Below are 13176 nucleotides of genomic sequence, written 5' to 3' on the forward strand. Positions count from 1 at the left end.
TGACAGGTCAAAAACCGGCAATGTTTTTATTTCTTATAAAAGTCAATGATTTCTTCACGTCTTGTTCTAATTCGTTCTAAATTAACGTAAGTAGGTAATTAATTATTAAGATCTAGCTCAATATAAAAGTACAAGATGGTGTTCAAGTACAAAAGTGTATCTGTGTTAATCCTAGCTTCTATGGCGTTTACGACACTCGTTTATGAGTACTACCGAAAAAGGAAACAACCTCAGATTACTAAGAAGAAAGAAACAGAAATACACGAAGTAATAATGTTTTCTCCTAACGACGTTCAACTGAAGAAAAGCAAATACTCACGATGTGCCATTACAACCAGTATGGATAGAATTTTATATTATTTAAGCTCCCCAAAACACAACCTGGACATTTGCATGTATGTGCTCACGAATATGGATTTAGCACACGCAATCATCAAGCTTACATACCGGAGAATAAACGTCAGAGTTATTATGGACGCAGACATGGCTTTTTCTCAAGGGTCAGCATTGAAACGGTTAGAGAGCCACAATATACCAGTACGCTGGATGAAGTCAACTAATTTGATGCACCACAAGTTCTGCTTGATTGACACAATGGACGAAAGTGGTCTAACCACCCCAGTGGCTATATCTGGATCACTAAACTGGACGAATCAGGCTCTGAGTGGTAACTGGGAGGATGTCATTGTAACCTCGCAGCCAAGTATTGTGCAGCAATACAAAAACGAGTTTGAAAAATTGTGGACACAGTTTAAGCCTATTGGGTTATAAAACCTTTTTATTCTCAACTCTTCTATTGTGATACTTAATTCTAAGACTCTTTTATTACTTGTTATTATGATTCAGATGGTAAGACTTGGCAAGCTTGCATTTGCAGTCTAAAATCTGAATTAAGAACAACTCCAGTCAGCTGTAGGCAAAGTAAAGCCTAGGTTAGTCTTAGGCGCAGCGTAGATGACAGACTATCCCTGACATACTTTTTAGTCGTCTCTGCTGCGCCTTAGTAACACATCCTATGTTTTGTGTAAAAGCCTTGTTAAGATCTCCTTAAATGTTTTATTTTTGTACTTTGTAATAAATATCAAATAAATGTCAGTTTTATAAACTGACTATAAAGTTGTATGTTTTATATACTTCTTATAGAACCTTAAGGCTGGTTTTATAGTAGAGCGTTTCGCAGCGCCGTTGGAGCGCGCGCGTTCGAAGCTGTAACAAACGTATGGACGAACGGCGCTGCTCAAGCGCGCGGACTTTAAAACGCAACTACTACCCCCATACATATTCGAACGCGCGGCGCTCCAACGGCGCTGCGAAACGCTCTACTATAAAACCAGCCTAAAATATTTTCCTCCATAATACTTCATGACGAGTTTAATTATTATAATTGTAATTTATCTCAATTAGTTCTTAACCCAACCAATAACTATCAATACATATGACGTATAATAATCAACTCCCATGTGGCACCCGAGGTGCCGCATATCAATTGAAAATCTATTGTGTCTGGCATTCCCACGATAATACATAGTTGTATAACATGCTCATTGTTTCCTCAGAAAACCAGTTTCAGTAAGCTGCTGACGACCAGAACAATATTACTGATTCCATGATTAATTACCATTAAGAATAAAAGGAACCCTAAAATATTTTTTTACATTTTTTTCGCTTTTTTACAAGAAACTGGCAATAGTATTTAGCAGTATTGCTATATAAAAAAATTGTCAAACGTCAATGAACTGACAGCTCACAGCTGATAAGAAATGTCAAAGGGACAGTAAACTTTGAACCCAATCCAAACTCGTTATTTACAGATATTGTATCTTAAATTTTCGCCTTTTTGGACTTATTTATTAAATAAGTTTATTAATTTTTTAATTCAGATAACCAAAATGGTCTCAGGCCTTGTATCAGGAAGACTTGCATTAGTAACAGGTAAGTAAAATCTATACTAGAGATAAAAATGATAACAGGTGCAATAGTAGGCTTAAATAGCCATAAAGCATTACTTTTGACCTTCTGTGTCCTGCAGATTAATTGACCTTTATATAATAATAATATAATAATGTTTTACTTACCTCCTAATTTTATTATTACAATGTTTTTAAATAGGAGATAACAATATATTTTTAATTTTTATACTTGGAAAATATATACCTAAGATTATAAAACCTACGTGATAAAAGATTTTCGGAGTTTGAAAAAAATATTGTAGGTACTTAATTTATTTTTTCAGGCGCTGGATCAGGCATAGGCCGTGCGGCCTGCCAGGTATTATCAAGAGAAGGTGCCACAGTAATAGCCGCTGATAAGAACTATAATGCGGCAATGGAGACCATAAAAACTCACACCGCGTTGGCTTCTGGTGCTAATAGTTAAGTAAATTTAGGTGAATTTTATGTAATCAATTGTTTGGTTTGCAAACATAATCCATTATAATAATTGGTCTTATTAAAATAAGATTAAAAACTATGTTATTAATACACATACAACAATATTTATACAATAGCAGTTCCTCTACAAATGTGTAACCAAATATGTATCAAAACTAATGTCAGTGCTGTTTTGCTGGTTTTTAACATTTAATAAATGATGGCATATGGTCACAGTAACAGACAAAAAATGGCGTCTGAACATTAGGCTTAATATTAACATCAATACCTAATCCAGTAAAGACTACTACTGTAGCAATTTTTTCTCAATGTAATTTGTTGTTGTTGTTGAATATTTTTAAGTTAAAAATATTCAACAGTGATTGGAGACCACAGTGCTGCCGAATTGGATGTGTCTGACTCCAGCTCAGTTCAGAAGTTACTGCAGACAATAAAGTCCCAGTACAATGCCACACCAACTATTGTGGTTAACTCCGCTGGGATCACTAGAGATAACTGGTTGTTGAAGTTATCTGAAGAGGATTATGATAGCGTTGCTAATGTTAATCTGAAGGTAAATATTTGAGATTATACAAATAGTACTTGTATCCTATTATCTATAGGACATTTTAGTAAATTTAAGTTAAATACTCTGTTTTAGTTTGTAGACCAATATGAAATAATATAGCATTAACTTAATCTTAAATGTAGTTTAAGCTCTAAATGGGTTGCTATTATAATGCTACTAACAAAGTGTCACATAATATGAGCCAAACAATGAAAAAATATGATGGTATTTTAATTTGGTATAGTTGTAATTTGTTGTTTACAATATTGTAACTTAAAGTAATTATTAAAACAGTGTATATTATGTTCAAAGGAATTTATACTAACTTTTGATATCATATTTAATATTTTTCTGTATTACAGGGGACATTTTTGATAATGCAAACCTTTGGCAAAGCAATGGCAGATGCAAAGACTCCTGGGTCCATCGTTAACATATCTAGTATTGTTGGAAAATATGGAAATATTGGTAAGACATTTTTCCTTAACATTATGTAGTTATTTCTTGATAAACTTTACCATTAAAAATTCAGTAAAGAAAGAATTACAGAAATGTTTTTCATTGGACATAATATTATGGACTTTCAATTATAATTTTAAATATTTCAGGTCAGTCTAACTATGCAGCAAGTAAGGCAGGAGTGGTGGCTATGACACAAACTGCTGCTAAAGAGCTAGGGAAATTGAACATAAGGTACCTATATTATTTACTTAATTTATTTTTGGTCACATACAACTTTTATCTTCCAGTTTCCAACAGCCATGTCAGACAGTAATTCTGCTTAATGAATTAGTTACTGTTCTTAATAATAACATTGTTTATTAGGTGATATCAAGTACAAATTGTTTTTTATTATTTTCCATCATGTAAAATTTGTTGATGCTGCCCTAAATATTATCATTGTTTTATTGACACAAGTCTTGTCTTTACAGAGTAAACGCGATTTTGCCTGGATTTGTCAATACGCCAATAATAAGCACAGTTCCAGATAAAGTTAAGGAACAAATGTTGAAACTTGTTCCACTGCAAAGGCTGGGAGAACCAAATGGTAAACATTTTTAGTTAATAACATTACCACAACACCTGCGAATAATAGAAACTAAGGAACCGTAACTCCCATACTATTACCGATTTTTTGGTTCCTTTCGAACTGTCATGTAACGTCAGCCTGATACCGCTCAAGGCCACCAAAATATTGCAAATGTATATATTTCCGACCTCACGGCCTCTTGAGACGGGGCCGTTTTGGATTGGGGGCCCGTGGCTTTTTGCCAGCCCTGCCAGTTGCCACCCTATAGTTACGCCACTGAGCCAAGCTTTGCATAAAGTTGTTCTTATTTTTTGTAAGTTTTCAGATGACTCTATTTTACTACTTGTGTATATTTTTTCAGAAATTGCGGAAGTGATCACATTCTTGAGTTCAGATAAAAGTTCTTTTGTTACTGGTGCAGCTATTGATGTTACTGGAGGTTTTTAATCACAGAAATATAATATTATTGTTGATAAATTCTTTAAAAATGAACAAAACATACTTTCAACTATTGAAATGCGCTGAACAAAACCACAGTAATTAGAAGAGCATTTTAAAACAGTGAATTTTACTTAAAATAAACGGGGGGCAAGTCCCAAAAATATGTATATTAAAAAAAGGCTTTATAGCAGGTTTGGGAACAATTTATTTACAGATTTTACAAAAAAGTCTAGATAGATAGATTTTACAAACTAGTCTAGACTAGTCTAAGTGGACTTAATTTATACTTTTTTTATAAGGTGCTATGTTGATATATTTTTTTAGATCGATTTTTGTAAAGAAATACATAATATTTTTATTGTTGAAATGTCGTTTCTTTAATCGACCTTTATGCTCGGATATTTTTATTGTATTTATTTAAACACAATTCAAGCTTTAAGTTGCAAAGTTGAGTTATAAATTAAAAGTAAAACATAGAGAAATAAAACATTTATTTACTCTTTTTTGCCTTCATTTTGTTACTTTTTAACATCGCCTTGTTCTTCTGCCTCTTGTCCTTCATGAACGTTCTGTATTCTGACTTTCTCTTCTCATCTATAATTTCCTTGTATTTCTTCTTGTTGTATTTCTGGAACTCTGCATCAGCTAGTAACTCATCCACCATGGTTCGTTTCCTTTGTTTTCTGGTTAATCTCTCGTTAACATGATCTAATGGAGAATCCATAATTTTTCCAACCTGTAAATTGGACATTGGACAGAGTTAAAAAAAAACGTTTATACCATATTTTGCCACTATGTTTCCATAATTATGAATATGTCCTTAACCCATCAAGCCCCATAAGCTCACCGGTGAGCAAGACAATAGAATAACAATAGATTTCCAAGAATCCACAATCAAAGAAATAAATTGCACCCTATATTATAAGGCTGGTTTAATCGTTAAGCGTTTCGGCAGCGCCGTTGGAGCGCCGCGCGTTCGAAGATGTATGGGGGTAATAGTTGCGTTTCAAAGTCGCGCGCTTGAGCAGCACCATTCGTCCGTTCGTTTGTTACATCTTTGAACACGCGCACTCCAACAGCACTGCGGAAACGTTTAACAATAAAACAAGCCAATGCCGTAGTAAACTTGGTTTAAAATAATACTTATGGTATACATTTTGCTAAATAATTGTAACATATTATGTCAAAGAATACACACTTGGAAATATTTCGGGAGGACTTCCATATCATTCTTCTTATAGAAGTGTTTGGGGTCCAGAGCCGATCTCATTTTGAGGACCTGCAGATCATTCTTCATATCCTCGTCAACTTCTGGTGCAGCCAAGTTGAACCAACCTGGTCCCTTGGTCTTCTCTCGTTCTTTCTGTAAATTATAAAATGAGTGGTAATTAATTTTTCATGTAAAAAACAATAAAATTTTACCACTTTTTGTAGAATACTTGTTTGATATATTACTGCAGGTTAAAATGTATAAACAATAAATAAAAAAAACTAATTTAGTCTTGACTTTATACAAATCTAAATTTTGTTTAATTTCATATCAACATTATTTGGTACATCTATAAAAATAAATTACTCGAAAAAATCTACATTTAACTGTCTAAACACACCATGCCAAAGTTTGCCGGCGGAAGTTTGGCATGATTACATCAGTGATGTCAAATGCATACAATATAACGCAATGCAATTTCAGCATGGTGTGTCATCGGTAATTTAAAATACATTGCAGGCAGAATCATGCCGAACTTCCGCCGCGGAACTTTGGCATGGTGTGTTTAGACACTTAATTGTAATGTCATATAAATACAACTTACCCTTCTCAAATGTTTTAATGTTCTGTCACTGACATTGTACTTGGGTAAAGCATGCTCTTTCTCTATATCAGGTCGGAGAACAGACTTCTGCATTTCTTTATCAACATCAACACCACCGAGATTTGACTTTAGTTTTCCAGTCTCTTTGTCTAATTGTTCAAAATTGAACAATGTTCTTTTCTTCTTCATAACTAAGTAGGAATTTGACCAACCCATTTCACTGTAAAATTCATCAAATTGTGTGTCTATTTTCAAACCTTTTAGTTTCATCTCTACCTCCTCCTCTGCTGCATACTGGTCGTCCAGCTGTTGCTTCTTCTTATAAAACAAATCAAGAATATCTTGATGTTTCTTTTCTTTATCTGAAACAAGACAAGCAATTAAAAATGGATAGTCAGCTCAAATATTATATTTTAACTAGTTAATGCCTAGGCATTAATTAGTATGGAAGACTGTAACATACATTCATACATGAAAAATTTAATAACAAAATAGGCATAAAACTAACCTAAAAAGAGTTTGTCATTTTCTTCTAATAATTCTGTTTTTTCTTGAAGATCCTCATCACCACAAGTATCCACTATAAAGTCCATTATGCTTAATTTGTATTTTCATTAGTTAATTTAATTTTCCGTTACAAAAGGTGCCCTAAATTTTATTAAAAACACGTGAAATTGATTAGTGATTGTTGTTGCTTCTGTCACAGACAAATGACAATTGCTGTCAAGTGTCAGCTGTCATTACCGTAAACTTTTTTTTCTTATCTTATAATAGCACTTCGGCTATAACCATGGCCAGTGTCGAGTATAATATTATGGCGGGAAAACAAAATTCTTTAATACATTTTTTTCTATACCGTATCGTCAGGTCATTCAGGTCTAAAGTCTAGTTAAAGTCTAAGTATAAAGTCAATACAGTCAAGAAGTCAAGTCGGTCGATTCAGTAAAGTGGTAAACGGTTTTGGAGGGAACACAAAAGAGCACGTTTCTGGCTATTAAATCACTTTCCTAGACTTGTACACGATAACGAATATGTAATGGTTATTATGCTTCCAATAATTACACATTAAAAACCGAGATAACAACTTTTTAGTAATGAATAAACCCATAGCCTGAACACCGGACACGGTAAGCCTCTCATGATTTTTTTCTCTCTACTCTATGAATAATAATTAAAACTAATGAATTATTCATGATAGTCTCTACCTTAATAAAGGTGCAAAGAAATAAATACGTGTAAGGCAAGTTATTAATATTATGTAAGTATAATAAATATTTGTACCTTTAACAACTTAATTTAAAAAAGTAACATTTCAATACCTATCTATTACACAGATCTATTATAAGCACAGACCTATACAGTACGGCGTACCCCGCGTAGGTACCTAATTATAAGGTGCACAAGGTTACATGTACACAGTACAGAATAAATTATAATAATATTTTAGCTGAGACACAATATAAAAGTTGAACCTCATAATATTTATTACACATAATATTCCCAACGAATTTATTTATTTATTTATTTATTTATTTAAAGATACACCAACAACATATTGTGACAACATTAATAACTTAAAAACTAATACATTTTTGTTTTAAACTAACACAATAGTTATTTACAGGCGTATGCAACTGTTTTAGAGGTATTTGCTCCTTTCATTAAAAATAAGTTTCTAGAAGTGTGTCATAAGATGCTTAACTTACTATAATATTTTATGTAATGATTAATATAGTAAACAAACTTACAATTAATTAGAAGAACTAATATTTAATTTTATTTCATTGCAATTAAGAAAAAAAAAAAACAATATAATTAATTTTTTGTGAGAATAACTACAAGTTTAGTAACAAGGTGTCATCGGTTGAAACTAATTAGCAATAATATTAATAGAATCTAATTTAGTCAGAATAATTATTACAACTTACAAGTAATGAGATGTCACAGGTAAAAAACAACAAAATACATTAGCAATAAAAATAATACAATTAAATTTTTGTCAGAATAAATACAATTAAAATGTCAGATTAATTGCTAGCGGGATGTCATAGGTACAAACAAAATACATTAGCAATAATAATAATAATAAACAAGTAAGTATGTCAAAATCATAATAAATTATCAATTTACAAATTATTATTGGCATTTTGTATTCTTAAGTCTAAACGATATCATACAACGTTTCCTTGAAATTGACAAGAGAGTCGCGGAAGATGTCGATGTCGTGATGGGCTAGTTTGTTGTAAGAGTCTAAGAGTCGGTTCACAGTAGAGTATTTTCCCAGGTTCGTTTTGGCAGAACTAGGTATAAATGTTTTTGTGGGGTGCCTGGGAACACATCGGGGTACATATAAGTTGACGAGATCTAGTAAATTTGTTGAGTCCAGTGTACTGTTGACAATTTTGTGGAGAACACAGAGATCAGCAATCAGCCTACGCTGCTCTAGGGAGTGGATTTTGAAATGTTTAATGCGTCTGTCGTAGTTGGATCTGTATGGACAAGATTTGTCTTTATAGGAAAGGTATCGTGTGAAAGATTTTTGGACTCGCTCTAGTCTTTGGATATGCGTTTCATAATGAGGATTCCAAACCACCGATGCATATTCAAGTGTAGAGCGTACTAAGGCGTTGTATATTGTAATAATGCAGTCTGGGTTTTTAAATTCCTTGGTGTTTCGTTTGATAAATCCTAACAGTGACCATGATTTAGCAAGAACTCGGTTTTGGTGTTCCAGGAATGACAATTTGCTATCAAGCATGACACCCAGATCTCTAATTACTGAGGTTTCTTGAAGCTGCTGACCTTCGATAGAGTAACGCGTATTGAGTTTAATTCTTTTGCGGGAAAATTTTATATGAGCACATTTGAGAATATTGAGGGACATTTTATTGTCGCTGCACCATTTCTGGATAGAGTCGAGGTCTTTTTGCAATAGGGCGCTGTCTTCGATCGATTTTATTACCCGATATATTTTAAGATCATCGGCGAACAAGGAGCATTTACTGAAACGAATTTTTAAAGTGATATCGTTAATAAAGACCAGAAAGAGTATAGGGCCGAGGTGGGAGCCTTGAGGCACTCCTGACGTGGCGAAAAAAGGTTCAGAGGAATATCCATTAACCGTAACTGTCAAAACTCGTTTTTCTAGGTAGGATCTAAACCAGGAGAGTAAGGGATCGTGAATGCCGTATGCTTGTAGTTTCCCTATTAGTATTTTGTGGTCTACTCTATCGAAAGCACTGCTGAAGTCTGTGTATATCGCATCAACTTCCTGTCGGCCGTCTACACTTTTTATTATATCGTTTAAGTAACTTAGTAAGTTTGTAACTGTAGAGCGTCCTTGGCAAAAACCGTGTTGATCTTTGGTGATAATACCTTTGAAGTAGCGAGTGAGAGTTGGGCAGATTAGGCTTTCAAATACCTTCGCTAGCACACAGAGCATTGATATAGGTCGATAATTACATACACTGTGTCTCGAGCCCTTTTTTCAATAACGCTACATCAATAATGGCGATTATTATAAATTATATTCCTTAGGTTGGGTTGCACCAACTAACTTTGACTATAACTGTAACTTTAACTATAACTTTGTCGCATAGCGACATGGATATGTCACATAGCGACATCTATTAGGCATCTTTGTTACCTTTACGTCTAATCGATTGCGATCGTTTGAATAAAAAAATGAGGTTGGCAGCGCCATCTCTTAGCAAATGTTGTAGACTGATTAATTCTCTGCTGAGATATCTGTTATTTTTATCAGATATTTTTCCTTTTTATTAGACTGTTTATTAAGTAAATAAAGGGTATTGTTTTTTTTATTATCTTAAGATATATTTTTCATATCCTAAATAAAATAATGACCTTCCACCTTTGTTCTTTGACAGTTACTCTGTCAACTTTAAAAAAATATACCAGCTCGGGGGTATAAAAACCCTCCGGCTCGCTACATAATCCTTTTTTTATTCCCTTTTTTAAAGGTCCCCGTTATAGGGGTGCTCGGTCCCGGACAACTCTACTCTGCCCTGCTCGGTCCCGGACAACTCTACTCCCGGACAACTCTACTCTGCCCTGCTCTGTCCCGGACAACTCTACTCTGCCCTGCTCTTTCCCGGACAACTTTGCCCGGCTCTGTCCCGGACAACGGACCACTACTATCTTGCAGCAGAGTTTGGTCGCCTGGAGCCGACCACGTGCTGCTCATGCCGTCTGATTGATGCACCTACCACACACTGAACTAGCTGCCACCGACGGGGTCCCAAACATCTCGGCACCAACAGCTGGCCGTCGACCCTACGCCTGTCTGGTAGCTTACGGAGACCTGAGGAGCTGGAGTCCCCCACGTCGCTGTCTGATCCCAAGATAAGTGTAGTGTCCCTACCCGTGAATTCAAAGAACCCCGAAATAGACTGAGGCTAGGCTTCGTACCCACATTACCCGCTCTCCGACTGACTAGGTTTCTCTTCTTTTTTTCTTTTAAATAAATTTGTTAAATTGTTTAATCCTCTTTTTATTACTCTCTCTCTTATCTTTTTATTGTCCCTGCTCTGGGCCAGGTGACAACTTTAACTACAATGCAAAATGTCAAATCTTTGATTAATGGACGCCATCAAGACGCTATATTTAACCATAAACATAGAGCTCGACAAGGCTTTAAATGCACGTGGCGAAAAAAGGAACTAACGCTGTCTTCATACAAAATCGGCATTTTTGATAGTTCTCCTTTACCAGTAGCGCCCCCACCCACGTTCATTTATAACCTTGTTGGATCAGCTGTCATCTGTCAATTTCTCCGGTCAAAGTTAAGGTTAAAGTTAAAGCTAAAATATATTTTAGCCTTAACTATAACTTTAACCTTAACTTTAACTTAAACCACGCCTCTGGTGCAACCTACCCTTAAATACCTAAAAATATTCCGATCATCCCCGTGAGGGTCTGAATTAAATAGCTGTAATTACGGTGCCACCGCCACTCCATCCAAATATATTCACATTTTTGCATAAAATCGTGCCGACAAAAAAAAATAAAGAATGAGGTGAACACAAATATTTTACGAAGGACAAGTCTTGAGGGCTCTCTAGGTGCTCAAGGTAAAAAACCCGCTGAAGGACTCTTGAAGATTTTGATCAGTCAGCCGTTCACGATACTTCCGAGCCAAAGAGGCTGGGTACAGCGGTCCACCATTTGGCATGATTTATTCAAGGTAATTACACATTTGGTTAAGTACCGTACTTTACTGGCTTTATGTCTATACCTCGAGTACCTACGTATATTTACTTAGAAGGTAGACTTTTGATTTCTCTTGCCTATTTTCGAGAGGAGGCTTGACCCGTTCGCTGGCCAGTGAATCGGAATTCGGATCCTGTGGGCTTGGAGCCTATGCGGAGGGTGCATATTCGATTCCAGAATGCCGGCGTTGGAGAGTTTATATGAGACGTTTTCAGCTCTAAAATTATTACCAAAATCATCCACGACGTTTAGTTACAGTTAACAATTTTGCAATGCATTAAACTCGGTTTAGTAGTAGAGTTCCGTGCCAAGAAACAAACAGGCTTAAAATAAAAATTACACAAAAACGAGATTAAGAGAAAGACTTAAGTATATTATTCAAGCTAATATTTAAAAAAAACAATGCGAGACTGGAACGCCTCGAATTTAAATTCGCGGCCTTGTGGCCTTGGTTCCGTATCGAGCGAGCAGGGAACAGCATTGACCTACATCACTCCTAAACAAAGGAAGTTCCGACGATGGATCCTGGAATTATGAATGTTTAAACCTGAATTTCATAACCACAATAATTCACAAATCCAATAATTGAAGATATGAGTGGATGAAGTAGATAACTAATATTTTACTACGAGCAATTAGGTACTCTTTTTTCCCCTAGAATATGAACAAATCTTGCAACTTACCTACTTCATCATATTATCTAGCTAATTCTAATTTTTGATTTCAAATCTTTTTCTCGGTTGAAATCTCCATTTATACAAAACTTACCGTGCCAATTTCATTCACTCATCATTAGGTATGCGAAAATTTTTCATATTATGTATATTTTTGGTGTTATTTAATTTTATCAAAATTATTATTCTAATTTACAGCTGTTATATTGAAGTACAATACTTACTAATTCCACAATAGAATAACGACCAGTAGTTCGACTGCAAAGAGACGGACAGGTTTCAATATCTGTCAAATTCGTCGGGTTTCACTAGGATTATGAACGGAATGTGCCTCGCGCTGGCTGATATAATTTATTTTTAAATATTTAAAATAAAGATTTCAAAATTGGATTCTGACAATTTTAAGAGGATTCCACACCGCCCTTTTTTCCATACAAACGTTGTCCCCTGTTTCCTCCCTGGATAATGCTAGTAGACTTATAATTTTTTTCCTGAATATCTACGGCCACTAATACAATGTCCCTATGTTTTCTTTTTTTTCATAATTTAATTATTATATAAGATATGAACGTTCAAAAACCCAAAAAAATGGCCAGATTTTCCACTGTGTTCAAACGTCCAGAAAACAGATTTGGCTAGATTATACAAAAAAAGCAAAACATAGGAACACAGCTCAAGCCTTTTTTTAATCTTTAATGAAAAAAGTACTCAAATCGGTTAAGTTTTGGAGAAGGAATCAGGGGACAACGAATCGTTGATTTTCTGGATTTTCTGCAGTTGTCTCTATCGCGTTCTGCGGTATAGGCTTGAGGTAAGGGAGACAGCTATAGATATTACACGTACTTTTTTTCATTTCTCTAGCCCCTGTTGTATCCTCTTAATCACATGTGCCAAAACGCAAACAACAATACGACCAGAGGAACACGTCCATCGAATATGTCATAGTTTTAAATTCGTAGGTAACAAGTTAACAACCCTAGCGACGATTTTCGTCATAATACGTCAAATTTAAAAATTTCAACATCAGTTCTAAGTCGGTATACTCCTTGGT

At 34.8% G+C, this 13176-nt stretch overlaps 3 protein-coding genes across 4 annotated transcripts; 2 read left to right on the plus strand and 1 right to left on the minus strand.

Moving 5' to 3' along the window:
* Positions 1 to 55: 55 nt before the first annotated feature.
* LOC121729471 (mitochondrial cardiolipin hydrolase-like) lies at positions 56 to 1122 on the plus strand. Its single transcript, XM_042117994.1, has one exon. The coding sequence runs from the start codon at positions 136 to 138 to the stop codon at positions 769 to 771; it is 636 nt and encodes a 211-aa protein (XP_041973928.1). The 5' UTR covers positions 56 to 135; the 3' UTR covers positions 772 to 1122.
* LOC121729470 (estradiol 17-beta-dehydrogenase 8) lies at positions 69 to 4434 on the plus strand. 2 transcript variants are annotated; one of them, XM_042117993.1, is made up of 8 exons: positions 69 to 86; positions 1881 to 1932; positions 2234 to 2371; positions 2750 to 2943; positions 3300 to 3405; positions 3546 to 3630; positions 3870 to 3985; positions 4329 to 4434. In XM_042117993.1, the coding sequence occupies exons 2-8, from the start codon at positions 1890 to 1892 to the stop codon at positions 4412 to 4414; spliced, it is 768 nt and encodes a 255-aa protein (XP_041973927.1). In that variant the 5' UTR covers positions 69 to 86; positions 1881 to 1889; the 3' UTR covers positions 4415 to 4434. The 2 variants fall into 2 exon arrangements, with proteins under 2 accessions (XP_041973927.1, XP_041973926.1); XM_042117992.1 differs by lacking the exon at positions 69 to 86 and having other exon boundaries at positions 1786 to 1932.
* A 453-nt stretch (positions 4435 to 4887) lies between these two features.
* Positions 4888 to 6919, minus strand: LOC121729469 (deoxynucleotidyltransferase terminal-interacting protein 2). Its single transcript, XM_042117991.1, has 4 exons — positions 6731 to 6919; positions 6223 to 6584; positions 5607 to 5771; positions 4888 to 5144 (listed from the first exon to the last, which is right to left on the minus strand). Exons 1-4 carry the CDS (start codon positions 6813 to 6815, stop codon positions 4899 to 4901), a joined length of 858 nt encoding a protein of 285 aa, XP_041973925.1. The 5' UTR covers positions 6816 to 6919; the 3' UTR covers positions 4888 to 4898.
* Positions 6920 to 13176: the final 6257 nt, after the last annotated feature.

This window comes from Aricia agestis, chromosome 8 (assembly GCF_905147365.1).
Source record: "Aricia agestis chromosome 8, ilAriAges1.1, whole genome shotgun sequence".
In the NCBI taxonomy this organism is placed as follows: domain Eukaryota; kingdom Metazoa; phylum Arthropoda; class Insecta; order Lepidoptera; family Lycaenidae; genus Aricia; species Aricia agestis.